Source organism: Leptonychotes weddellii, chromosome 10 (assembly GCF_054177405.1).
Source record: "Leptonychotes weddellii isolate Sample4059 chromosome 10, ASM5417740v2, whole genome shotgun sequence".
In the NCBI taxonomy this organism is placed as follows: domain Eukaryota; kingdom Metazoa; phylum Chordata; class Mammalia; order Carnivora; family Phocidae; genus Leptonychotes; species Leptonychotes weddellii.
In genome coordinates this window covers 102,682,048-102,708,354 of record NC_138378.1, presented here as the reverse complement: position 1 = coordinate 102,708,354, position 26,307 = coordinate 102,682,048, and the positions used below count along the sequence as shown (strand labels likewise).

At 37.8% G+C, this 26,307-nt stretch overlaps 1 protein-coding gene across 2 annotated transcripts in view; it reads left to right on the top strand.

The window, feature by feature from the left end:
- The first annotated feature begins 3,855 nt into the window (after positions 1–3,855).
- The window catches only part of PPP1CB (protein phosphatase 1 catalytic subunit beta), a 41,132-nt gene continuing 18,680 nt past the window's right edge, over positions 3,856–26,307 (top strand). The window contains exons 1-3 of one of the 2 annotated variants that reach the window (XM_031037182.2): positions 3,856–3,979; positions 4,196–4,335; positions 24,885–25,016. In XM_031037182.2, the coding sequence (XP_030893042.1) occupies positions 4,284–4,335; positions 24,885–25,016 (184 nt within the window). In that variant the 5' untranslated portion in view covers positions 3,856–3,979; positions 4,196–4,283. Of the gene's footprint in view, positions 4,045–4,195; positions 4,336–24,884; positions 25,017–26,307 lie in introns of both variants that reach the window. The other variant, XM_031037184.2, reaches the window with a different exon arrangement.

Sequence of the window (26,307 nt, the reverse complement as noted above, 5' to 3'; positions counted from 1 at the left end):
CTTAGTGTCAATATCTGCCAAGTGGGGTTTCTCTCTACTTGGTACCCACCTCCCCTTGAACCTCATGGTGGCTCCAACAGCCTCTGTGGCTAGTGCCTGTAGCATTGTCTCCTCCAGCCTCCAGATCTCCACCTCTTACCTCTTCCTCTGTTCTCAATCTCTTCTTCACATTTTTTAAAGATTTATTTGAAAGAGAGAGAGCGAGCAAATGGAGGGAGGGGCAAAGGGAGAGAGAGAGAGAAAGAATCTCAAGCAGACTCCCCACTGAGCGCAGAGTCCTACATGGGGCTCTATCCCATGACCCCAAGATCATGACCTGAGCTGAAATCAAGAGTCAGACGCTTAACCAACCACCTAGAAGCCACTCTTATCCACATTTTAAAATCCAAATAAACTAAATAAGTCAATCAGAGAATGACAATTATCATATGATCTCACTGATATGTGGAATTTGAAAAACAAGGCAGAGGATCATAGGGGAAGAGAAGAAACAATGAAACAAGACAAAACCAGAGAGGGAGACAAACCATAAAAGACTTTTAATCTCAGGAAACAAACTGAGGGTTGCTGGAGTGGAAGGGGGTGAGAGGGATGGGATGGCTGGGTGATGGACATTGGGGAGGGTATGTGTTGTGGTGAGCGCTGTGTATTGTGTAAGACTGATGAATCACAGACCTGTACCCCTGAAACAAATAATACATTATATGTTAATAATAATTTTTAAAAATCTATGTTAAAAAAAAGAAAATGCAAACAGGGTAGGAAAAAAAATCCAAATAAACTTTGAAAACTGAGTTCCACATAAATGTGGGACCAAACCTCATTTAACAAAGTAGGATAAAATGGAAGTGAGGCATGATCCCAATTTTATTTTATTTTTCCAATTTTATAAAATAGGATTATATTCAGGTATAAGACAGGAAAGTGGTTATCTATAGCTTGTGAAATTATAGGTGATTTTTATATTTTATCTTTGTCTTCCAAATTTCCTTCATTAAATACATTTTATTCAGAGGGGGGGAGCTACTTTAATGGCAAATCTGACCTAGACTGATATGAGACATAATGTAGTTTTATTTATCTTACACGATGTGAATATTCATATGATTTTCTTTAAAAAAAAATAATGTTTCAGATTATAGTGAGCTGCCCCAGAAGCTGCTGGGGTGTTAAGCAATATATAGTATATGCACCAGTTAAACTTCAAAATCCAAGGAATTCTGAATCTGAGTTCTTATATAATTCTTTTGGAAGGAGATCCCACAGAAAATTTGGCTGGGCCTCTAGGGATATAGCTCTTTCATTTTTATACTCGCCCTTTCCTTCCCAGGATTCCAAAGCACTAGAAAACCTGGAGAAGGGGATGTCTGCAGGCAGTACTCAGGACTACTCTTCAATCCCTCTGACTCCCACAGCTCTGCTGAGACTGGCCTCTCTTTGCCCCACTTGTGGTGATTTCTCTTCAGATGCTTACTTTCTCCTTGTGCAATACAGTTTCCTTTGGGTGCCCTTGTCCATTAAATCTGTCCGTGTGTATTTAAACCCTAATTGTGGACAGGGTTCAAAGTTCTTTTTCATGGGGTCCATGGGCTCCGTGAAAATTGGAAGATAAGCAATCACTTATTTAATTGTTCCCAAGCATCCTGTTACTCTTTAAGAGCTTCATGGAAGAGATCTGGGAAAGTGGCATCCAACTCCACAGCTGGTGTATTCAAGTCCCAGTTCCAGCTCAGCTAGAATACTTACTCCACTTGCAACTGATCTTTTCTCTGGTTGCTAAAAAGCTTAGAATTATATCTGTGGCCTATCCCTAGCAAACCAACAGTACCTTACACCATGCACTTTGCATACAAAACTGCTGGCTTTATTTTATCTTTCCTACTTTGTTTTCTTTTGTCCTATTTTTCTCTGTACTTATTTTTAATTTATTCTACCACATGTATTTTCATAAGCTACCCTAAATCCCTTCTTTTGGAATAAAACAGGGAATAAAAAAATGTTCTTTAATAGAACAAGAATGTGATGAACCATTTCTTCACCCCCAAAAGCCCCCAAATGAACTGGCAATAAGAGTCTGTGAAAACTACTCCAGACAGGATCACCATTATAATTGTCACCTGTTCTATGCTCACCGTCAATGTACAAGCTAAATCCCAAATGGAGAAAAAGTTAGAAGAAAAAAAAAGGCATTAGGAAATCCTAGCTCTGGGGGCACCTGGGTGGCTCAGTCGTTGGGCGCCTGCCTTCGGCTGGGGTCATGGTCCCAGAGTCCTGGGTTCGAGCCCCGCATCGGGCTCTCTGCTCTGCGGGAAGCCTGCTTTTCCCTCTCCCCCCCCACCCCCCCACCCCCGCTTGTGTTCCCTCTCTCGCTGTCTCTCTGTGAAATAAATAAATAAAATCTTTAAAAAAAAAAGGAAATTCTAGCTCTGTAAGTCATTTGGGCCATTATAAAGCACTTGATTGGACAATGCTTCCTCCCTGGCCCTCCAAACAAACAAACAAACAAAAAAACCAAACAAAAAACAAAACCGAACAAAAAAACCCCTATGGTTTCTACTTTCCAAGTTTGTGAGATAGCACATGCATATTTAAGCATCTCAGTTTACATATACTGAGAGGGAGTATATCACAATTGTTAAGAGTGCAAACTCTGGCACTAGATGCCTGGGTTTGAATCCCAGATCTGTTACTTACTTGTGTAATTTGGGGCTACGTATCTAATCATTCTGTACCTCAATTAATCCCGTCTACAAAGTAGAGAGAATGGTACTTACCTCATAGGGCTGGTTTAAGGATTAAATAGGATAATGTAGAACACTTAAAACAGTGTCAGAGCATATACAAGAATCTCAATGTTACCTAGTATTCGTGATGTGTGAGTGGGAAAAGCACTGCCTTGAGCTTGGGAACGCACCTTGTCGGAGTTTCTGGACAAACACCTGAGGAATGAGTAAAGACCTTTGATCTGACCGCTTTCTTAGAACAGGCCAAAAACTCTGACTTCCCTAGGTCGTTCGCGTGGCTACTCTTCCTCCTGCCTTTCTAGAGGCAGAACTATGTGGTGGAAAGAACAGCTGGGCAACCAACCTTACTGAACTTCCATGTTTCTTTGTCCTCCTCTTCCGTGTGCCAGATAATTGGTGGGTCTACCTTGTAGAAGCTTACAGTCCAGTGTAGGAGATAAATGCATAAACAATTACAAGGCAGGATGATTAAGCAATATAATGGAGCTTTGAACAAAAAAGCACTGGGGGAAAATAGTATGCACAGAGTGGACGGAGTTGTAAGATGTGTGGAAGCAGGATACAGAAGGTAGAGAGCAGTACCCACGTAAAATATTATTGCTGACCGTTCCAGAGCCCACTTTAACGTATTTCATCCAGACACTTGGGCAACTAGCCTTGTGGAACAATAGGGTATAAAACCCTTATTTGCAATGTCAAACTTTTCCAGCATAGTAACCCCTTCTGGCTTCCCAAACACGTAAACTTGGGTTTCCAACATGGGTAATGTAGTCCACGTTTCCCGGTTAACGGAAACATGAAGAATTGCTTGCAAAACTAGGGAAGGAAGCCAAGAAAAGAAAAACGAGGCGGGAAGTGCCCAACAACGCTGCCGGCAGAGAGCCCCGACCCCGGCAGCTGGGCAGCTGGAAGGTCAGCGCTGCCCACGCGCGCTCCGCGTAATGGGAACTTCCCCAGCCCAGCGAACCCCGCCAGCCTCGGGGCGCCTGCGCCGCCGCGGCGATTCGGCGCAGTGGAAGTGGCGAGGGAGGGCGACGCACCTGCGCGAAGGCAGCGACGGCGGCAGCGGCGGGAGAACCGAGCCCAGTGCGATTGCGCGGAAGGCCAGGGCCGTGGCGGGGGGGTGGGCCGCGGAGGCGAGCGCCGTGCGCCTGCGCGGAGGGCTGCGTGGCGCGGTGGCGGGGAAGGGCGGTGTGCAGTGAGTGGCGCTGCGGGTGGGGCCGTCGGCGGCGCTGGTGAGCTTTGCGGAGTTGGGCGGTGCCGAGGAGGAGGAGGTGGCGGCTGGGTCTGACGCGGCCCGGTTCGTGGGGGCCCCACTTGTTTATTTATTTATTTATCGTGTGTGCCTCCGAGTGTACGCGCGTTCCACTACTTGGTGGGGAGGGGGTGGGGGGAGGGCCCGGGGAAAAGGGGGAGTTGGAACCGGGGTCGAAACGCCGCGTGACTTGTAGGTGAGGGAACGCCGAGCGGTCGCCGCAGCCTCCGCCGCCGTGAAGCCCTTGTTCCCGCTGCCGGGAAGGAGCGTCTGGTGCCGACAAGATGGCGGACGGGGAGCTGAACGTGGACAGTCTCATCACCCGACTGCTGGAGGGTGAGTGCGGGGCCCGGCCGGCCGCGGGGAGGGGGCGCCCCCTTCAGCCCTTCTTCCCCCTCCGCCGCCGAAACCCGAGGGGACCCCCGTTCCGGCCCCGCGGCGGCCGCGGAGGAGGGAGCGAAGAGGCTGCTTGGCCGGGGGGAGCGGCCTCCGGGAACACGGTCGGTGGGAGGCAATGCGAGAGGGGCCGTCCTCGGCGGGCAGGGTCTCCGTGGACCCTCGGGGACCGTCACGGCGTCGCGCCGGCCGGGGGCTGCGAGGAGCCCAAGGGTGCTGGGTGACCCTTCCCAAGGAGGGTGCGAGGATGCGAGCTTCTGTGCGTTGTATGTCCGTGGAACGTGTATTTCTTCTCTGTTCTCTTTGTGCATTGCCCTTGGCTGTCTCCGATTCTTGTTCCGGGAGTGAATTTTATAAAAACCTTCCCGTTGAGACAGTTGTTGGATCTCTTCTGCATTTTTACATGATGCTATGGGACGAACTCTGTTTAAGGAGAGGTTAACATTAGCGGGAGTTAAGAACCTCCAATTTATTGGAAATAAATTTGGGTAAAAAAAGAGTAAAACAGAGGTCTTTGATCGAGCTGAAGATGCACTCAAGAAAGAAATATGTAGACGCGTTTGCTGACGGGATTAGCTTTCGGGTTAGAGTTTAACAGGTTTGAGCAGGATTTAATTTCTGCACAAACTTAGAAAAAGGTCTGTTGTGAAGCCTCTCTTGTGTTTAAAAGGCATTTACAAGTCTTTGCGGCTTTTGAAGTTTCCGGGTCCTTCTGTTTTTATTGAACAGTTTTAGGTTGGGTTGGGGGATTGAGGGAAAGAGAAGAGAGAGAGAGAGGCCAGGATAATATTCAGAGTTAATCGTAGTCTTCGGCCAGTGAATCCCTTTACCCTAAAATTTGCGTCACCACTAACTGCTTTGTGAATGTGTAGAAAAGAAAATAAGCCTTTAAGAAAATTTAGTCTTCTCTGTTGGAAACGTCGGAGTGCATATGCACTAACTTACTATTTGCTTTCAGATTACCTGAAGGTAACTCTTTACAACAATGAAGCGCAGTATATACTTACATTTGGGAAATAATCAAAGAAGATTGTATTGGGGGGGTGGCGGGCTAGTTCCTTTTTTCAGTCGATGTGTCGGTATCTCATCAGTTCTGTGTGTCCCCGTTGTGTAACAAACTACAGTTTATTTGCTCCAGATGTGAAAGCCTCCCAGCAGTCTTAAGACTGAATAAGAAGCAAAGTTTTACCAGAAACTTACTTACCTTTTCCTTTACTAATATCAAGTTATTCCTGCGAGGCCCCCTGGTGCCTGTAGTCAGTGTTCACTGCTTAAGACTTGGTAGACTTTAACAGATGTGAACATCTTGCTGGGTCTATGAGATATTTACTTTGAAAAAATATTGTGTTTTGTAATTGTGCATTGTTTCAAGAGGGAAATAAAACTACTTAAAAATTTTAATGTCTCATTAACTTTTGGGGGAAATCCAGACTTGGTTTGTAAATTTAAGTATTTTAAAAACCTGATGTTTGTATCTCAACTTCTTCTCTTCTATTTTTCATACAGTTAATATATATGAATACTTTATAGGCATAAAACAGTAGATTTATGTGTTTTTAAATGTTTGATCTTGAATTTTTTAAGTTAGATATACTTTTTTTTTAATGACAGAAACTTCACTAGTGGCTTGTTAAGTTTATTGGAAGGAAGATATAGAAGGAGAAAGATAGGCTGAGTGATTCCATTAGTTTTGTGAATTCAGATTAAATGTTTGGTTCTGGCTTTGGATAATGTTTCTCCTCCCACCCTTTTTTTTTTTTTTTTTTTTTTGGTGAGAAACCTAGTTTAGACATTTTCCCCTTTTAGATTAGCAAGCATTTATTGACCTGCTTTATGCTAGTCACCAGGAATCCAAAAAGAAAACAAAAGGAGCTGCCAGTCTAAAGTGATTTCTGGGCTTTTCCAGCCTCCTCTTGGTGCATATATTCAACACACTCCCATCAGTAGAGTTTCATTACTTGCTTCTTAATCCCAGAAGTATATTTAGTTTGACAGTACCTCCTTGGGTCTGCAGGCTCCTTTTCTTTTCCACTTCCAAAATCTAGACCTATTCAAAGACATCCAGAACAGACTTGGATTTTCTAAAAAGTAATTATTTTTAGTCTTCAAATAAAAATTGTTTTGTCTGCCTTGGTTTTCAGTGATGTTACTTGCTCATTAAATTTAACTCAGATTCAAATGATGGTATTTTGTAAAGCTGCCTAGCAGAATAGCTACAGTTAGATTTTTTTTTTAAGTATTAAATGAACATAAAAGTTAAAATTTGGTCAGAATGTCTCCACATTAGCGGAAAACATCAGCAGGACTTCATCTCATTTTAAAATGTTAATTGTAATTCCAAAACATGCTCTTGACTTTTTTTTTTATTATATCAAATTGCCAATCAGCTGTAACACTTTTAGTAACTGTATTTTATGAGTTGCTTTGTGTTTTTTCTTTTTTGAGTGGGCATGTGGTTGATGATAATTTCAAAGTGCCTTTAGAACATTTAAAAAAATTTGTTATTTAATGCAAAACACTATACTGATTTATTGTGTGAATAATGCATATTCCTCCAGTATATTGGGTTAAGTTTTACTTGGAACTAAAAGCCAAAGATGCCTGCCATGCTATCCCCTGTAGTGACCCTGTTACCACATTCTTGTGGCTTATAGTAGTGCTCTTGACTGATTGTATAAATTAAATCTAGTTCCTATGGGTGTTCTGGAAAACCCAGTGAAAGCTTTTTACTTTGATCACTAGTTCCAGAAGGAGTTAGGATGGCAGTGGGAGTATAGCATAATCACCTTGCAAACTTTATTCAAATTATAAATGTGTTTATTTTGGGAGGAGGTGAAATGGAATGAAGATTGATGTGTTTGGGAAGAGGATAGGATGAGAAACTGCTTCCCACTAGCTCTGTTCCCAACCAGACTTGATCCAGGTGTTTAAAAACTCAGCTTTACCAGTTGATAATTAACACATGCCTATTATATATATTGTGTATTTTATTATGTATATTATATGTGTGTATATACTGTGTGTGTATTATGTCTGAATTTGTGGAACTGTGATCATTTCCTTTCTTGTGGATCATGTACTCTAAAAATTCAGTTAGGCTGAGACAGACTAAGCAAATAGGAAGCTTTCTTATACGTCCTTTTGAAGGTTAAAAAAGGAATGGATTTGAAAAGTGAAATAGATTAATAAAACCACATTAAAGCTCTCTTTAAATAAAAGTTTTATTGAGATATGTGTAATTCACCTATTTGAAGTGTATAATTAAATGGTTTTTAGTATATTCACAGTTGTGCGGCCATCACCACAATCAATTTTAGAACATTTTCACCACCACCACCCTCAAACAATCCTGTTGCCATTAGCCAACACTCCTTTTTTTCTTTCAGCCCTCTCCCAGCACTAGGCAACCACTATTGTTTCTGTGTCTCTATGGATTCTGCCTGTTCTAGACATTTCATATAAATGAAAACATGTAATATGTGGTCTCTTGTGATTGGCTTCTTCTGATGTTTTAAAAATTCATCCATATTGTGTCATGTCTCAGTATTTCATTCCTTTTGTGGATGAATGATATTCCACTGTATGAATATACCACCTTTTATTTATTCATCACTTGGTGGATATTAGAGTTGTTTCCCCTTTTTGACTATTGTGAATAACACCGCTATAAACATTCATGTACAAGTTTTTGTGTGGGCACTTCTCTGGGTATACAGCTAGGAATGGAATTGTTGGGTCATACAGTAAGTCTATATGTTTACCTTTTGAGGAACTGCCAGACTGTTCAAAGCCTTCCCCCCCCCCAATTTAAATTGTTTAATTATGACCCAGAAGTCTAAAGTTTAGGCGGTTTAAAGGTTTAGGCAGGTTTAAAGGAAGTGCTAGTCTAGCTGCTCCTGGCAACCTCAGCTTCCACAGGGAAGGTGTTGTGTATAGATCCAAGGCCAGTCTGTTAGAAAAGAGCAGGTTGGGGAGTAGGGAAGATCATCTGAGGGATGCTTTCTCTCTTCTCTTGCCTCTTCCTGGAGGAGAAGGTAGAGGATATATAAAGGTGGTACATTTTTTAACTGATTCAGAAATTAGGTTTGTTTTCCTGTTAATTCATTCCAGTAAGGAGAGAAAAAGTTTGAAGTAGTTCAGAAGTGTTTCTGTTTTGTTATATGAATGCAGAGCTGGAGCTTTTTTGGTAAATATTTAAATCCAAGATTAGAATTCATTGGGATTTAGAAATCTGTTTACATCTGAATCCAGAGACAGGGTTATATATTAAGATTTAGGATTAATGGGGAAGATTGCAAATTGTATCTAGTAGGCTGTTGTCCCTCTATTATCTTATTTTCCATGTTTACTATTTAACGGTGTTCATTCCGGGGGCATGTGTTCTCAGTTTTACCAGAGGTAAAATAATATTGGTATATATGTCGATATATCTAGAAATAATAACTGAAATCATTAAGTATTTCTGAAACAAAGGTTATCCTGGAAGACTTGGGATATAGGGATGCAAAGAGAAGAAATGGTCTGTAAATGCAGTAGGTTTAGCAGCGGTGTGGTGTGGGTGATGGGAATTCCCAGTTGAATTTTCTAGGATTTAATTTTGAGTGGATACAAATTTATACCCTCACACAGCAGTCACTGCCCTTCTAGCAGCTGTAAATAGCCATTTCAAGGCTTATTTTTCCTGGGAAAATAGAGGATCAGTGAATATAGGAAGGAGAAAGTGATCAGAGTCACATCTCTTTTCTTGTACAACCTCTACACTTCTCCAGGATTGAATTGGATTACCTTTGAAGTCTTGGTTATTAGTAGGTGGAATGCAATTTTTTTTTACACCTAATTCTCTGAAATACACCATACGACAGAGACTTTCCATCTGTTAGATAAAATTAAAAATGCTTTAGTGGAAATAGTCTTTATTCTTCAGTTAGAGGTAGAAGACTAAAAATGCAGAAACTCATTCTGAAGTTAAGTAAGTATAAATAACCAGTAGCCAGTCTTTTCCCAATAATGGAGGAATTCAGTCCCTGGTCTAGGTGGGTACTTTTGTAATGCAGTAGAAAAATTAGTAAAAGGACAGTGGCAATTGTCCTTTATTCTACTTCTATTCACATGTGTAGCAGAGTGATTTATGAGGGTATATATATGTTTCCTGAAAATCCCTGGCCTCAGGGCTCTTTCTGCCTTCCCATATTTACCTGCATCTGTGCAAGGACAAGTAAGATCTTTATGTAATAGTGGCAACATTGCCTTTGGATCCTGGTTTGTGCCAACACTGTGTAATTTAGAGGTTTTGACACAGTTTGTTTCACTGTAAAGGAATTTTTTTTTTTTTAAGATTTTATTTATTTATTTGACAGAGAGAGAGCACAAGTAGACAAAGCAGCAGGCAGAAGCAGGCTCTCCGCTGAATGCAGAGCCCCATGCGGGGCTCGATCCCAGGACCCTGGGAATCATGACCTGAGCCGAAGGCAGACACTTAATCAACTGAGCCACCCAGGCGCCCCTCACTGTAAAGGAATTTCATCCCCAGAATGTTCATCAGAATATCCCAAAGTTCCCTTCTAGTCAGTCAGAGGTTGACCAAAGCATTTTCTTGCTTTGAGTATTTGTCTAACACCACTTTAACTTTTCCCCTAGTTTTACCTCCTATTTTCAAGATTGAGAAAAATCAAAAGTTAATTTTCATAATAAAATAAGTTTAAGGACATCTATTATATAGCTTTCTTTAATGTTATATTTCACGGTTATAATGACTTTTATTTCAGTTAGTAAATTGAGAAGGAAACTTCATAGGTATTAGTAGGTTTCAACTATGTTATTTGAATATTTATCAAATAATTGAGCCAAAGTAATCAGAGAAAATGACCAGGCTTCTGAGTGAGAGGAAGATCTAAATTATATAGTGACAGTAAGGAATGTATTTTATGAAATAAGCCTTAACTGCAGTAGCTAATCCTGAATGATAATCAGATGTTTACTGTTACGTATTTGCTCAAGATACATCAGTATTGAATGATGTATGGGGATTAACATAAGAATAAAAAAAAAAGATACATCAGTATTGATACAGTGGGAGGCCGTATTTATACTGGTTTAGGGTACAGGTTCTGCATGTATTTTAATTTCAGCCCTGGCCTAGTTTCTTCTGCATATTGGGGATGATGCTAAGTATCTACTTCATAATGTATCTGTAGAGATTGAACAGATAAAACACTTTGAACAATTCTTGATACATAATAAAAGAAAATGTTAGCTGCTGTTACTGTTTAGTATAAACCTGAACTGAGAAAATAGAGGACTTTTTATGCTGCTGAGCCCTGAGCACTCCCCATAGTAATTTTTGAGAAGGCCATTCCTTGTGAGGATCTAACATATATTGCGACCTCTACATTGTGTTAATTGCATACAACCACTTTCCTCATATATGTGTATGTATGTGTAAAACATTTCTTTCCTATTTCCATCATCCAGAGTTTGTAGTCTGGTTTGGCATATTAGTGTTGGTGTTGAGGGACAGAGATATTTCTAGGCAGAACACGGTGAAAGGTAATTTAAGGAGATTTGTTGTATGCCTTCTTTTGGCTAGGGACTAGAGCAGTGGGTTCCAAACTGTTTGAGTCCTGGGACCACTTTATACTACTAAAAAGAATGGGGTGCCTGGGTGGCTCAGTCGGTTAAGTGTCTGCTTTCAGCTCAGGTCATCCCAGGGTCCTGGGATCGAGCCCCATATTGGGCTCCCTGATCCGCAGGAAGCCTGCTTCTCCCTCTCCCACTCCCCCCTGCTTGTGTTCCCTCTCTCGCTGTGTCTCTCTGTCAGTAAATAAATAAAATCTTTAATAAATAAATAAATAAAATAAGAATGGAGGACAAGAGTTTTTGTTTATGTGAGTTATTAGTACTGTATTAAAAATAAAACAATTTTAAAATATCTCTTTTTAATTCATTTGAAGATAACCCATTACATGTTAACATAAATAATGGTTTCTGAAACAACAAAAATAGTGATAAGTAAATCTCTCCAACGTCTGGTTTTATAGAAGTTAATCATACAGATACGTAATTGGAAAATGAAGGAGTATTTTAATAGTCTTTTTAGATCATTGTGGATATTCTTTAATGTTATACCAAAAATGAACAAGTAATTTCTTAAACTTAGTTGTAATGTGGAATCTGAAATATCAGTGAAGTTTTTTTTGTTACTTTACATGAAAATCCATTGATCTTGCACTTTAAATGTATCTTACACATTCTCTGTAACATGCACTGGTCATTTGGAAAACATCAGCTAAACCAAGTTATGCCGATGTTCAAATGTTGACACATCTTACACAATATTAAAAAATCATATTTGTTAATTCTACAACAAGATATCAGAACCTGTCAAATTCATGGTGTTAAATACAAGGTTTCCAGAATTTTAATTTTCACTTGAAAGCTTGGGTTTTATCATTAGCACAAATGCTGTCACTTGTTTTCCTTGAAATGACAGACTCACTTTGTTCATTTTCAAGAGTACCTGTTAAATACCTAAGTGTAAATAGTTTGTCAGTTGTGCTTTACAATAAAAAAGATGTTCTGTGAAAAGTGTGGCTAGATCGGCTTGAAACTATTTAAAACGGTCACATGAATGCTTTTCTTGAAGACAGCCATTGCACTTCGGTATGCAGCAGAAATGCTTCATGGATACTTTCCATTTCATTATACAAAATATTAAAAAGACATACTCAGTGGTGGAGATTTAATAAAATTGATTGTTTTTACTACTCGAGGGCATTCTTAAGTGAAACTGGACTTTTTGTGTTTCTCTGTACGTGCACGGCAGCGAACGCCATCAGTGACTACCAGTACAGTTCGGCCACAAACCACTGCTTTGGTTTGTGCTCAGGTGCTCGCAGTTTTGCCCAATTGCTCTTGTACCGTGCAGATGTCAACATAGTGGAAAGGGGATCACACTTTGGTCCCATAGAGCTAGGGCACACTTCCTCTGTTCCTGAAACATCTGGCTCTCACCTGTATCTGTTACTTTTCTTCTTTCCTCTTTTCTCATTATTTGTTTACCAGTGTATCTGGAATCCCTTTTTAACTTACAGTTATTCACAGGCCCCATGGAGAATTCATGAAAGCCATAGGCCTTCTCAGAAAAATATGTTCATGTATATACACAGTATTACGGTTTGAGGTATTGCACAGAGCTCCTGAAGGCCACATTAATTATTCCTATCAGCAGACTTAAGATAAATTGAAATTATGACAGCTGCCTAATTCATTCACTTAAAACCCAAATTCCACATTTAAGCCACTTGTAAAAATTTTACCTTTCCCTTTTTTTGTGGCTTAAAGGGAGACTTACGTGCTAAATATGGAGAAATTGCCATTTCATTCTACAGGAAAAAAAATTAGGAAACTTAGGAAGTCTGGATTTAAGTTAACTTTGCTATTTATATGTAAACTTGAGTGAATTGGGGGGCACGATAGAGTGTGAATTAAAATATTAAAGGTTCATGAAGATTACTAAGATTTCATGGGGCAAACATGATAGATAGTAGTGGGGTTGCTTTTTTCTTGGCATCCTTTCTACTTCAGAGAAGGCAGTTATTAGTAAGAACTTGCTGGAGAAAATAGCAGATGGTTATTGAAACAAAATTTAGTATACACAAAATACACATAAAAACCTATATTTCACATACCATTTGTAACTTAAAAGACAAACCTGCATTGAAAAAGTTTTTACGTGAATATGAAATTTGAAATATAACAAGTGAGTACAATTTGTTTAATGATAGGAGGAGGGGATTTCTTTTGGGAGAAGATAACATTTTGTTTAATTGAGGTTCGATTGCAAGTGTTCATCTGTTAATGCTGATCTGTAATGAGATCTTCTGTATTTCATCTTGGAAGGTATCTTTTAACACAGATCGGTACTGCCAAATACTGGTATCAATCCACAAGCATATGATTTTAGTTAATGATTTTAGTCATCATTTGGAAAGCATTTATAGAATTCTATTACTCCTTTCTTGATATTTCCCTTTTAGCATGTCATCACATTGCACACGAACCAATTCCAGTAGAGGGCTAGGTGGAAGCTCCTCAACTACACAGTTAAGTAGATTTTGATTTTGCACTAGCACTGAGATCTAAAGAATGTTGTGGAACTGTGGTTTGAGCTTAGAAAATATATCCAATGCAAATCTGTGAGGAAATGAAGATCTTGTTTTAACTTTTGACAGCCCTGGGAGTGTATAAAGCAGCTTTGACATTTGCTTGCGATTCAGGCAACATTAGTTATCAGAATGACTTACCATAGTATACCTTTCGTGTGTTAAGTATTTTTTGCCTTACAATTTTAGATTGAATCATTAGGAAACACTATCAGGTTTGCAGCAAAATCTTAATTTATAAAACTCCCCGTAGTAGTGATAGTGATTATTGTCATTCGGAAAATTTGCCCTGAGCTCAAAAAAATCACAATAAAACTATCACGACTAGGCCATCATACTGCTGTGTGGTAGGGCAATTCAAGATACTCAGCTTTTATTTCTGACAAATATCCATGGAACTGACAATGGTTAAGTTCATGAACACTAATGACATTCACTAGTGATACCACGGGTTCAACAATACATCATAGATTAAAATATCTTTCTGTTGGGGCGCCTGGGTGGCTCAGTCGTTAAGCATCTGCCTTCAGCTCAGGTCATGATCCCGGGGTCCTGGGATCGAACCCCGTGTCGGGCTCTCCGCTCGGCAGGAAGCCTGCTTCTCCCTCTCCCACTCCACCTGCTTGTGTTCCCTCTCTCGCTGTGTCTCTCTCTGTCAAATAAATAAACAAAATCTTTAAAAAAAAAAAAATCATTCTGTTGGGGCACGTGGGTGGCTCATTAAATTGGATGGCTCATTAAATTAAGTCGATTTTGGCTGAGGTAATGATCTCAGGGTCATGAGATCCCAGCCCTGCACTGGACTAGGAGCCTGCTTAAGATTCTCTCTCCTTCACCCTCTGCCCCTCCCCACCCCCAAAAAACAAATAAAAAATAAAATGTCTTTCTGCTGAGCAGTTGCTTCATAGGCTATAAACACCTTAAAATTTCATAAGCTTTATAAAATTGTCCAACTGGGTTTTTTGTTGTGTTCCATGTGTATTTTTGCCACCATCACTTTTTGTTTTGTTTTTCTCAAAAGCTTCTTGAAAATATTTTTTTAACTTTTTTTTAAGATTTTATTTATTTGTTAGCAAGAGAGAGCACAAGCCGGGGGGGAGGGGAGTAGCAGACAGAGGGAGAAGCAGGCTCTCCACTGAGCAAGGAGCCTGATGTAGGACTCGATCCCAGGACCCTGGGATCATGACCTGAGCCGAAGGCCGACACTTTACCGACTGAATTTTTGCCTGTAGTTCCACATAGACAATTCATAGAGGCTAACTCTCCAGTCACTTAATGAAGTATTGGCTCCCAAATAAGCAACAGCTGAGTATTGGTAATGTCTGTGAACTCACCAAGAGCCAAGGAAAACCACTCAAAATCATTTGTTGTTTTTTTTTTTGACTGATTATTGATGTTGCTTTCATTGTCCTCAACACTTCAAGAACTGTTTTTACAGAAAGGTTAATAATCTTAAACAAGTTTATTGTCTTGGGACATATTTCTTTGGCTTTTCCAATCAAACATGATTTCATTAACTCACCATTAGTAAAATGGCTTTTCTCTCTTGCTAAAACATGAGCCACTTAGAAACTTAACTTTGGTTGCAGTCTCATTTTTATTTTTGTGAAGAAATTCTACTCCATTTAAAATTTTTAAATTTTTCTGACTTGCTTTCTGGTCAAATGGGAATGTTGTGATGAGTGCTTAGTCTGGTAATGTGAAAAAATATATATAATATATATATTTTAAGCATAGCTGTAATGTTATAAATACAATGCCTAGCCATCTAATTCAGTAACAAAATAATCCACACTCCACTGTGCTTTAAAAGTGTAACATTTGCATTCTGTTTTTCTGCTTTGACATGATGAGTATGTACTGTAGTAAAAGTAAAATGTTGCAGTACAGCAACAAGCATGACACTCAAGACACTGTTGAGTTATAACTGTATCTCTGCAATTTGTAGTACCATAAGAAGCAGTGTGAAGTGGGGGAGTGCTCCCTGTCTCCCTTGCAACTAATGTACTCTGCCACTGTATGGTGAAAGTGCCCATAGATAATACGTAATGAGGGTGGGAGGAAGAAAAAAAAAGAGTAGTTGTGTTCCAGTAAAACATTATATATGGACACTGAAATGTTATATAATTTTTATGTCTTTTTTCCCCCATTTAAAAAAAATAACAATTCACAAAACCAGGCATTGGGCCAGAGTTGATCCTCAGATCTTCATGTTTTCCCCCTTTCCTGATGTAGACATGATTGTGCAGAAAGATTACCTATCAGGAGGAGGAGGTTTTGATGCTCCCACCAAAATTGTGTGACTCATTCATTCAGGACTGGTAAAATACGGGGTTAGGGCCTATAGTGTCTAGGCCTTTGCAAGGTATTCTTCAAATTTCTTTATATGTAATCATCTGAATCTAATGTGTGGCCAATAATCATATTTTATGTCCTTTTCTATAATTACTTGAGCAACCAACACAGGAAATGTTTGAGGGTTTTGATCTTTGAGAAAAGGGAAGCACCAGTAAGCTCACCAATCACTCTGGCTTTTTTTCTGGAGGTATAGGGGAATAGATCCCAAACAAAAAGTGGCAGTTTTACTGGACCAGAGGAGAGGTACACATCTGAGGCCATTAAAACAGTTGAAACTTAAATCCAAAAGAGGAGAGAACCACATAGACTCTAAACCCAAAATCTGTAGTCAGGTCCCCCTAAAGTCATTGACTGACTTTTAAGGACTCATGTGCAAGAGAAGATTCAAAGAAACCCAGAAGAAAACAGTGCCTGGAAAGCTAAAATTCCGAGCAGAGATTCCAGCATCACCCTAGTGCCAGAGAGGCAAAAGTTGAAGACTGCTAAGTTAGAGGGGCTGTATTACACTCTTGAGTTTTCCATTGGTACTCCATCATGGCCACTCCCTAAGATTGAGAGCAAAACTGAAGTAGACCACAGCTCTCAAGAAAATGTAAGTCACTGTCACTCTACCTACTAACTGCTAAAAGGAAGGATGTCATCTAGAACTTACACAATTTTCATTCATAATCAGATATTTCATTCAGCAAAATGCTACAGGACAATGTAGGCTTAACTGACCAAAAATCAAGAGGAAAAAAGGGAACAAATCCATAGATAATTCAGATATTCAAATTAACACAGACTGTAACTCATTTAATATGTTCAAGATAAGTGATGGAAAATTTTATCAGAGACCTGAAAACTTTACAACTAAAACAATACATTAAAAATGAGAATTTGAGAGTTGGGCTTACTGGCACATTAGAAACAAAGAGAAGTAAGCTAGGAAAAAAAAAGTTGTTTAGAAATTACGCAGTGCTGAGAAAAATATGGAGGGGAAATAAAGCAGGAGACAGTCGAAAGGCTTAACATACATAATGGGAGTCCCAGAAGGAAAGGAGATAGGGCTGGAGGTAATGTTGACCAGTGATTTTCCAAAACTGAGAAAGATACCAAAACAGATTAAAGCTCAGTGGATTCCAGGTAGGAAAAATACAAATAAGACCATATTGAGACCCATCATAGACTTAACTGCTAAAAATCAAGAAAAAGAAAATCTTAAAAGCTGCCAGAGGAAATAAGTCATTACCTTCAGGAGAACAGTGATGGTTGATATATCACCTGGAACTAGAGATACCAGAAAACAGAAAAGCCTCTTAGTCTGCTGAAAGAAAAGAAAGAATGCTAACCTAGAATTCTAAATCCAGTGAGCATGTCCTTCAGAAGTGAAGGCAAAATAAAGACACAAAAGCTGAGAAAACTTACTGATTTAGACTGGTGCTAGAAAATATTAAAGTTCATGTTGAAAGAAAATGATCCCAGAACAGAACTGCAGAAATAAATGAACAATAATAAGGATAAATATGTGTAAATATAAGTTAATACTATTTAAAATAATAGTTATGGCTTGTAGGGTTTCAAATATGTGGAAGCAATATAGGACAACTGTAGAACAGAAAGCTAGAAAGTGATAACTCAGTCAAAAATAACATTTGTTATCTCTAGAGTAACTGCCAAAAGAAAAAGAATGTGTTACTAAAAAGCTAATAGAGGAGAAAATGGAATAATTAAAGATAATTGATTATTCCAAAGAAAGGCAAGAAAAGAGAAATAAAGGAATGAAGAACATGTGATAACAAAGCAAATGACAGGATGGTAGAACTTAACTTTGTCAGTAATTACAGTAAATAAGAAAGGAGTAAACAGTCAAGACAAAGCTCAGAAGACCTAACTCTACTATTTACAAGGGACATGCTTTAAATTTAAGGGCACAGGTGAGTTAAGTACAAGAATGGGAAAAATACATCATATACATATTAACCAAAAGAAGCCTGATTGCTATATATGTAAGAAATAGTAGGTAAGGCAAGAAGTATCACTAAAGAAGGGTATTGATTAATGTTAAAAGGATGAATTCAACAGGAAGATATAACAAATCTTAAATTTTTTAGGTATTTAATATTATAGATCTAAAACAAAAGAAGGAAAAAACCAAAAGGTTAAAATAGACAAAACCACAACCATGTAGATGAATTAATGCACCTTTCTTAGTAACTAACAGAAGAAAAAAATCAGCAAGGATCTAGAAGATTTAAACATCACAGTAAACTTGACCTAATTGACACACACGGGACACTTTACCCAACAACTACAGGATGTATACACTTTTCAAATATGTATGGAACATTTACTAAAATATGCCATATGATATATCATAAAGCATATCTCAGTAAATTTGAAAGAAACGAGGTCTCGGATTCTCTGATTTCAGTAATGATAAACTAGAAACCAGTAGCAGATAACTGGAAAATTCTCAAATATTTAGAAATAAGCGGTGTATTTTTATATATCTTATTGGCTAACGAGGAAATAGCAGTAAAAATTATAAAATATGTTGACCTGAATAATAATGAAATACGTGTCAAGTTTGTGTAATTGCAGCAAAAAGCAATGCTTAGAGGGATATGTATAGCTTTAAATATATATGGGGGGAGTCTGAACATTAAACTTCTATTTCAGGACAATAGAAGAATAAGCAAATTATAACCCCCCAAAAAGTAGAAGGAAAGATATAAGACATAATAAAGATAAGAACAGAAATCAAAAAGCAAATGTATAATTTTTTAAAATAAAGTAGTTGAAAAGATTAATAAAATGAAAAACCCTCTAGAAATACTAATAATGTACAAAATAGAAAACAAATTACCAATATCAAAAAAGATACAGGAGACATGACTAGTAATGGAGACTAAAGAAGTGGAACAGATAAAAACAATAATATAATCCTGGCTTGAATTCTGTATGAGAGCAGAAGAAAATGCTATAAAGGACGTGATTAATACAATTATTAGGGGTGCCTGGGTGGCTCAGTGGTTAAGTGTCTGCCTTCGGCTCGGGTCATGATCCCAGGGTCCTGGGACTGAGCCCTGCATCGGGCTCCCTGCTCAGCGGGAAGCCTGCTTCTCCCTCTCCCACTCCCCCTGCTTGTGTTCCCTCTCTCGCTGTGTCTCCCTCTGTCAAAGAAATAAAATCTTAAAAAAAAAGGACAATTATTAAAATTGTAGTATATTCTTCACATTAAAGATTTATATCAGTGTTAAATTCCCTGAATCTGATAACTTATACTGTGCTATATATAAGAGAATATTCTTAGGAAATAATATACTGGTAAGTGAGCATGATGTATACAGTCTATTCTCAAGTGGTTCAGAGAAAAGCTATACATATGTATTTTAAAGGACAATAAGATTTTGTAAATAATGCTAATAAATTTTATAGTTTAGATGAGAAACTCATTTTGGCAAAACTGACGGAATAGAAAATCTGAATAGTCTTACATATGTTAAAATTAATTTGTACTTGAAATACTTCTGAAAAAGAAAATTCCATGCCCATTTGGTTTCACTGCTGACCTAAACATTTAAAGAAATTAGGCCAATTTTACACAGTCTCTCACAGAAAACAGAAAAAGACAGAACACTACCCAACTTTTTTTTTTTGAAGTCAGCACAACCCTAATATGCAAATCTGACAGATAGCAAGGAAAGGAAATTACCAGCCAATATCTCTCATAAATATAGCCACAGAAATCATGAGCAAATTATTAGTAAATTGAATCTTACAATAAGAAAGATAATGTCCTAATTTGGTGGGGTTTATTCTTGGAATCCAAGGGAAGCTGAATACTCAATATAAATCATATTAACAGAATAAGATGGGATTATATGATTATCTCAATATATGAGATATATATATATTTGATAAATTTTAGCACTCTTCATGATAAAAAATTCTTAGCAAACTAGGTGAGTATGTACAAAACTATAGCTATCATAATGCTGAAATATTGAATGCTTTTTTCTCTGAGTTCAGGAACAAGACAAGGAAGACCATTAGCACAGTTTTTTCAACATTGTCATGGAGGTCCTAACCAATTCAGTGAAAAGTAAAAGATATAAAAATTGGAAAAGAGGTAAAACTTTCTTCACAGATGATATGATTGTATACTTGGAAAATCCAAAGGGATCTTCAGACTGTTAGAATAGGAAACAAAGTCAGTATTCAAAAATCAATGATATTTTTGTATACTAACATCAAACAATTGGAAAATGAAATAAGAAAACAGGTTTACAAAGCAATGCCCCCTCAATTTAATGAAAATGTGCCGCATAAACTCTACAAAGCATTACTGAGAGAAACAAATGACAACCTAAATAAAAGGAGAGAGATCATGTTTATAGATTGGAAAACTCAAAATTGTTAAGGTAATTCTTCCTGGACTATACTCATTCCCAATTAAAACTCTCACAAGTTGGGGTGTGGGGAAATGGAAAAGCCAATTTTAAAACATATTTGAAAATGTAAAAGGACCTAGATTAGCAAAGGCAATCTTAACAAAGTTGGAATGCTTGTATTACCAGATACCAAGACTTTATAAAAAGCTACAGTAATTAAGACAGTGTAGTACTGATGTAAAAATAAACAGGTTAATGGGACTATATGGAATTTCCAGAAATAGACCCATTTGTGTATGGTCACCTAATTTTTCTACAACACTACCCCTGGAATTCTGTGGAGAAAAGGTGGCCTTTACAAAAGGGTGCTAAATCAGTTGGATATCTGTGTGGGTAAAAATGAAACTTGACCTTTACCTCAAACCAGACACAAAATTAAGATGAATTATCAAATAATATAGGTGAAAACAGTAAAGAATCTAGAAGGAAACATAAGGCAATACCTTTAGAGGAGGCAAAAATTTCTCGAACAAGATGTAAAACACCGTGAAGATTCATTTGGGATATATATAAAGAATTTCTACAGATCAGTTTTTTACAAGACAGTCCAAATGAACTTCACAAAAAAGGATTTCCAAGTGGCCTATTAAGCATATGAAAAGATGTTCAACATTAGTTATCAGGGTAAAGCAAATTAAAATCTCATTGAATACTACCATTCACCCAATGAAACGGCTAAAATTTAAGACTAATAATACCCAGTGTTGGTAAAGATGTGAAGCAACATTGTTGGTGGATTATAAATTGGTATAACCACTTTGGGAAACTGGCTATATCAGCTTCTTTTTTTTTTTTTTTTTTAAAGATTTTATTGATTTATTTGACAGAGACACAGCAAGAGAGGGAACACAAGCAGGGGGAGTGGGAGAGGGAGAAGGAGAAGCAGGCTTCCCGCCGAACAGGGAGCCCGATGCGGGGCTCGATCCCAGGACCCTGGGATCATGACCTGAGCCGAAGGCAGACGCTTAACGACTGAGCCACCCAGGCGCCCCGCTATATCAGCTTCTTAAGCCGAGCCTTCCCTATGACCCAGCAATTCTCCTATGTTTTATATATACCCAAGAGAAATGTATGCAAATATTCATGAGCATTTGTAATAGCGCCAAAGTGGAAGTGACTTAATAGAATGGGTAGATGCAGTATGGTGTTTGATACAATGCAATACTTCAGGTGGCTGCTGAACACAATAAATGGATAGATTTCAATGAGCAAAAGAGTATATACTGTATATTTCTATTTATCCAAAATTCAAAAATGGATCAGATTAATCATACTGAGAAGGTAAGAATACTAACCTTGGGCATTATTATTGTATGGTCAAGGGTATAAGGGAACCTTCAGGGCTGCTGGAAGTATTCTGTATCTTGCCTGTGGATGGTGATTACTTTTTCTTTTTAAAATATATTTTTTAAAGATTTTATTTGTCATGGAGTGCACAAGCAGGGGGAGAAACAGGGTCCCCGCTGAGCGAGGAGCCTCATGCGGGACTCAATCCCAGGACCTTGGGATCATGACCTGAGCCGAAGGCGGACACTTAACCAACTGAGCCACCCAGGCGTCCCTGCCCTGGATTTATTGAGTAAATGCCCATAATGTTAGTGTACTGTACTGTATATGTGTGATACCTTGCAGTATTTTCTAAACAGTATGCTCTAATGGTGTTTTTACCTGGTTTGCAATTATTACCTGCTGAAATTTTTTTCTTGGAAACCTTTGACTAAAAAAATTATTGTGGTAGTAGAGGAGACAGAGTTTTGGAGTTACTCTAAATTTTTCTCTGCTGCTTTTTACTCCCTCTAGTCTTATAAAACCTGGGCTCCCTGATCTTGTGCAAGGTTTTTAACTCTGTTGTATAGTGTAAATAATGACTACCCTTTCTGATTCTTGGGATATCAAAGAGATTAAATGAGATGACTGATGTGAAATTGCTTTGCACCTAATGAATTATGCAGATTTATAGTATCTTCATAATCCAACTAGATACTTGTATCTAAACTCATATACCCAAATTCTGGAATCTCATGGATATTGTAATGATCTAGTTCCCCTTTGTAACAGCTTGCCTTGATTTATTCCTTTTTTTCAGATGACTGGGAGAAATTTGAAATGCTCTTGGAAATTTGGGTGTACTTACTGGTGGGACTACATAAGGGAACAGGACTTTTGAATTGACAGACAGCTGGGATTGCCCTTAGCTGGCTACCATCTTTTCCCAAATATTTAGCTAATTTATTCCTAAAATTCGGTCATTTGTCAAATGCCTAACCTTTAGAAAAACCCTTAGCTTCCCTAATTTCATCAACTCTTAGAAGTGATTTGATTATGAAATGCATTACTATTTTATATGCCACTGAGAGGCAAAAAGTGACTGCCAATTAAAATTGTAAGAAATTATTGATTGTAAAGCATCTCCTAACTCAAAGATCTTAATTAGGGAAAAACATGCATCTTAAAATCAATGAAATTTCATGGGGCGTGTTTTTGTTTGGGTAAATTTTTAGTTTCTGTGGATTAGCATGACTTATAAGTTGAATTGTTTTTAGCTCTGTAAGAATGTTAGTCAAAGTACACCTTAGTGTAAATTACTTGGGAGGTCAAAATTAAACAAACACATAATTTACAGAGAAAATAAAACAAATAATGAGATAAAATATTCCCCACCGTAATTTAGACTTTAAATTGACACATCAAATTGACCCACACTAGTTTTAATAATGATTGTCGTCAAGTTACAGCTAAATGTTGGTAACTAAACAGTGTTTTATTACTACAGAATCATAACAGAAATTGTGGAAATTTTTCTAGGAGCCAGAAGTATTTTGTTTGTCTTGTCCATTGCTCTTACCTTTAAATAATTATTTTTAGGTGAATAATTGTCATCTGAGATCAACAAGAGATCTTTAATCCTTTGAGAAAAATACTATTTAGTATACCAAAAAGTAGATAGGTACTTGATGCACTGATGGTAGGACTGTATTTTGTAACCATCATTTCCCATGCTTTTAAAACTTAATGCCAAGGTTAAAAATTTTACGGAAAATTGAATCTAAGCTAGTATTGTAGATACTTAATGGAAAGTACAAAGTAAGGTGCCCATTTTGGTCTTAGAAAAATCCAAATATCCATGGGAAGTAGGTAATTGATATTTGAGAGCTAGTACTCATACAGAAGCTATGCTAAAGTTCTTATAATAAAAACAGTTCTGCTGATCATGTTTTGAATTTCAGGGATGATCTTATTAACTGACCTGTTTGCTAAAGAACATTTCAGCAATGTCTCTGTTTCTTCTGTTACTTAGATATTACTGTATTAATGGAATAGATACATGGATGGCTTTTGCATGTGGGGGCCTTTTTTTTAAAAAAAAAAAAAAAACAAAAAACCTCTTGACCTGACAAAAGAATCATAGCAATTTTTAAGAAGAAATGTGTGGACTTAATTGGAAGTGGGAAGTGGTAGGGATATATAGAGATACAGTCTCTGCTTCCTTTTTTTAAATGCCTTTTTCAGTTAAGATTAAATGGGAGCTAGCAGTCTATTTAGAGAGAGCCAGTGGAGAAGATAATGATGAGAGGAAATGATTACAAGTTCAGTTCAATAGGGCAAATAAGGAACTTCTCATGTACCATTCCTCCCCACTCCATTCCGGAAGTTACTTATTAGTTCATGGATTTTATTGCTCATTCATTTGACAAATGGCTTTCCTCCATCTAAATAGCTTTTAGAGTTTTTTATATAATGCCCTACTGTGAACATAATAATGCATTAAAATTTAATAACTATCTGGTACCTTTTAAATTTTAATTTTAAATTTGTTTTGATCAGAAAATGGAGGTGGGGGTGGTTAATTCTTAGGACTGCTCCTGATATTCCAAGGAAATGTGTGAAACTAAATCTTATCTGCTGACAGCTACTTTTTGTTTAATTTCCCTTTCTTCATAACCACTGGTTCTTTTTTTTTAAGATTTTATTTATTTATTTGACAGAAAGAGAGACAGCGAGAGAGGGAACACAAGCAGGGGGAATGGGAGAGGGAGAAGCAGGCTTCCTGCTGAGCAGAGAGCCCGATGCATGGCTCGATCCCAGGACCCTGGGATCATGACCTGAGCGGAAGGCAGATGCTTAATGACTGAGCCACCCAGGCACCCCAACCACTGGTTCTTAATGATGGTATTTTGGCCTTTTCCTAAGTGTAAGACTTTGCTGAGAGAGTGGGCTGTCCTCAGAGGTGCTGTCCCTGCAACTGTTTGGGTCTCTTGGGCTATGAGGTTGGCCCCTGGAGAGCAAAGTGGACTGCGTTTCTGTGGCAGCAGCCTTGAGGAGCATCATTAGGAACCAGCAACAATAGAGATGGAAGCCAGAGATCACTGGAATGATCTTACTGTCAGCCATAGGACACAACAGGGTGTCTGGTAGTTTGCTTCCTCTGTGACTCTCCTGATCTTCAAAATATGGGCATGACTTTTTTTTTTTAAGGATTATTATTTTATAGATAAATTTTTTAAAACTGACCATTTTACTTATTGTTTAACAGTACGAGGATGTCGTCCAGGAAAGATTGTGCAGATGACTGAAGCAGAAGTTCGGGGCTTATGTATCAAGTCTCGGGAGATCTTTCTCAGCCAGCCTATTCTTTTGGAGTTGGAAGCGCCGCTGAAAATTTGTGGTATGTAAATAGGTAGAGTTGGAAAGTCTATTTTGAATACCAGTTTTTCTCCCCTATTTACACTGAGGGTGATCTAGAGAGAACATTTAAAATTTGTGTTTAAGAGAGATTGAAAGGTTTGATTACATAAAATATAAAAATTGAAACTTTCATAAAATGATGTTAGAGACAAGAAGAAAATGATTGTTAGATATACATCACATAAAAAGATTGCTATGAAAGATTGTTTCTTAGAAACAAATAAGAAAGACAAGAGAAAGATTTTTTTTTTAAAGGTAGATTTTAGAAGAAATTCAAATGGCCAATAAACGTGAGATCCTCAGCCTCACTAGTAATCAGTGAAATGCAGTTTAAAAACAAATCCCAAATTGTAGTCACATTGGAAAAAAAAAATGTCAAAAACTGATAATCCAGTGTTGTCAAGGATGTGGAAAAATAGGCATTCTGATACACCAGTTACAAAAAAACAAGAATAGAGTTTTGGGGGTCAGTATGGCAGTATCCATGGTGTTCTACTTTTGTTGTGATTTTACTTTGAAGATTATATAGCATTACAGTTTATATTTGTTTTAAGTCTTCTAGCGGCTTCTGGCCAAAAACAAAAACTTAAAACCATAGGTTGAGTGATCACATTGTTATAGCCAGAAAAATTGTTGTACAGAAAGTATTTTTCTATAGTTCACATAACAGTGGGAAGTGGGGTAAGTATTGTATCATACTGGCTTTTGGTTTGATAACTTGTAGTGGCTATTAGTGTTTATGACATAGCTTTTATGGACTTAATTGTCATCTTTACTCAATCAAGAATTATTTCTATATGTAAAAATTTTCATTGTCCTGCATGTTTCTTAGTGATCCACATTCATACCTTGTAAACTGCAGCTTGGTGTGCTCTTTAAATACTTTTTTTCTCTTTCTTCTTGTGTTTAAGTCATGTGCTTGGTGCTCCTTGGTACAGTACCTAGCTAATAAAAGGTACTAGCTAAGGAAATGTTTGTTGAATACATTAATTAGCTTAGTGTATCACCTTTAAGTAAGAGGTAGCATGAAATTTTGTGGATGGGAGCCTGGCTGGCTCAGTCAGTAGAGCACGCGACTCTTGATCTAGGGTTGTGAGTTCAAGTCCCATGTTGGGTGTAGAGATTACTTAAAAATAAAATCTTTTTAAAAAAAAAGAAATTTTGTGGAAATAATCTCTTCTGTGATCTAAATGAAGCAAATGTAGTTATTTATAACATCTTAAAATGAATCCAATTCTCTCTAAGGTACTCTTTAAAATGCTTTGATATAG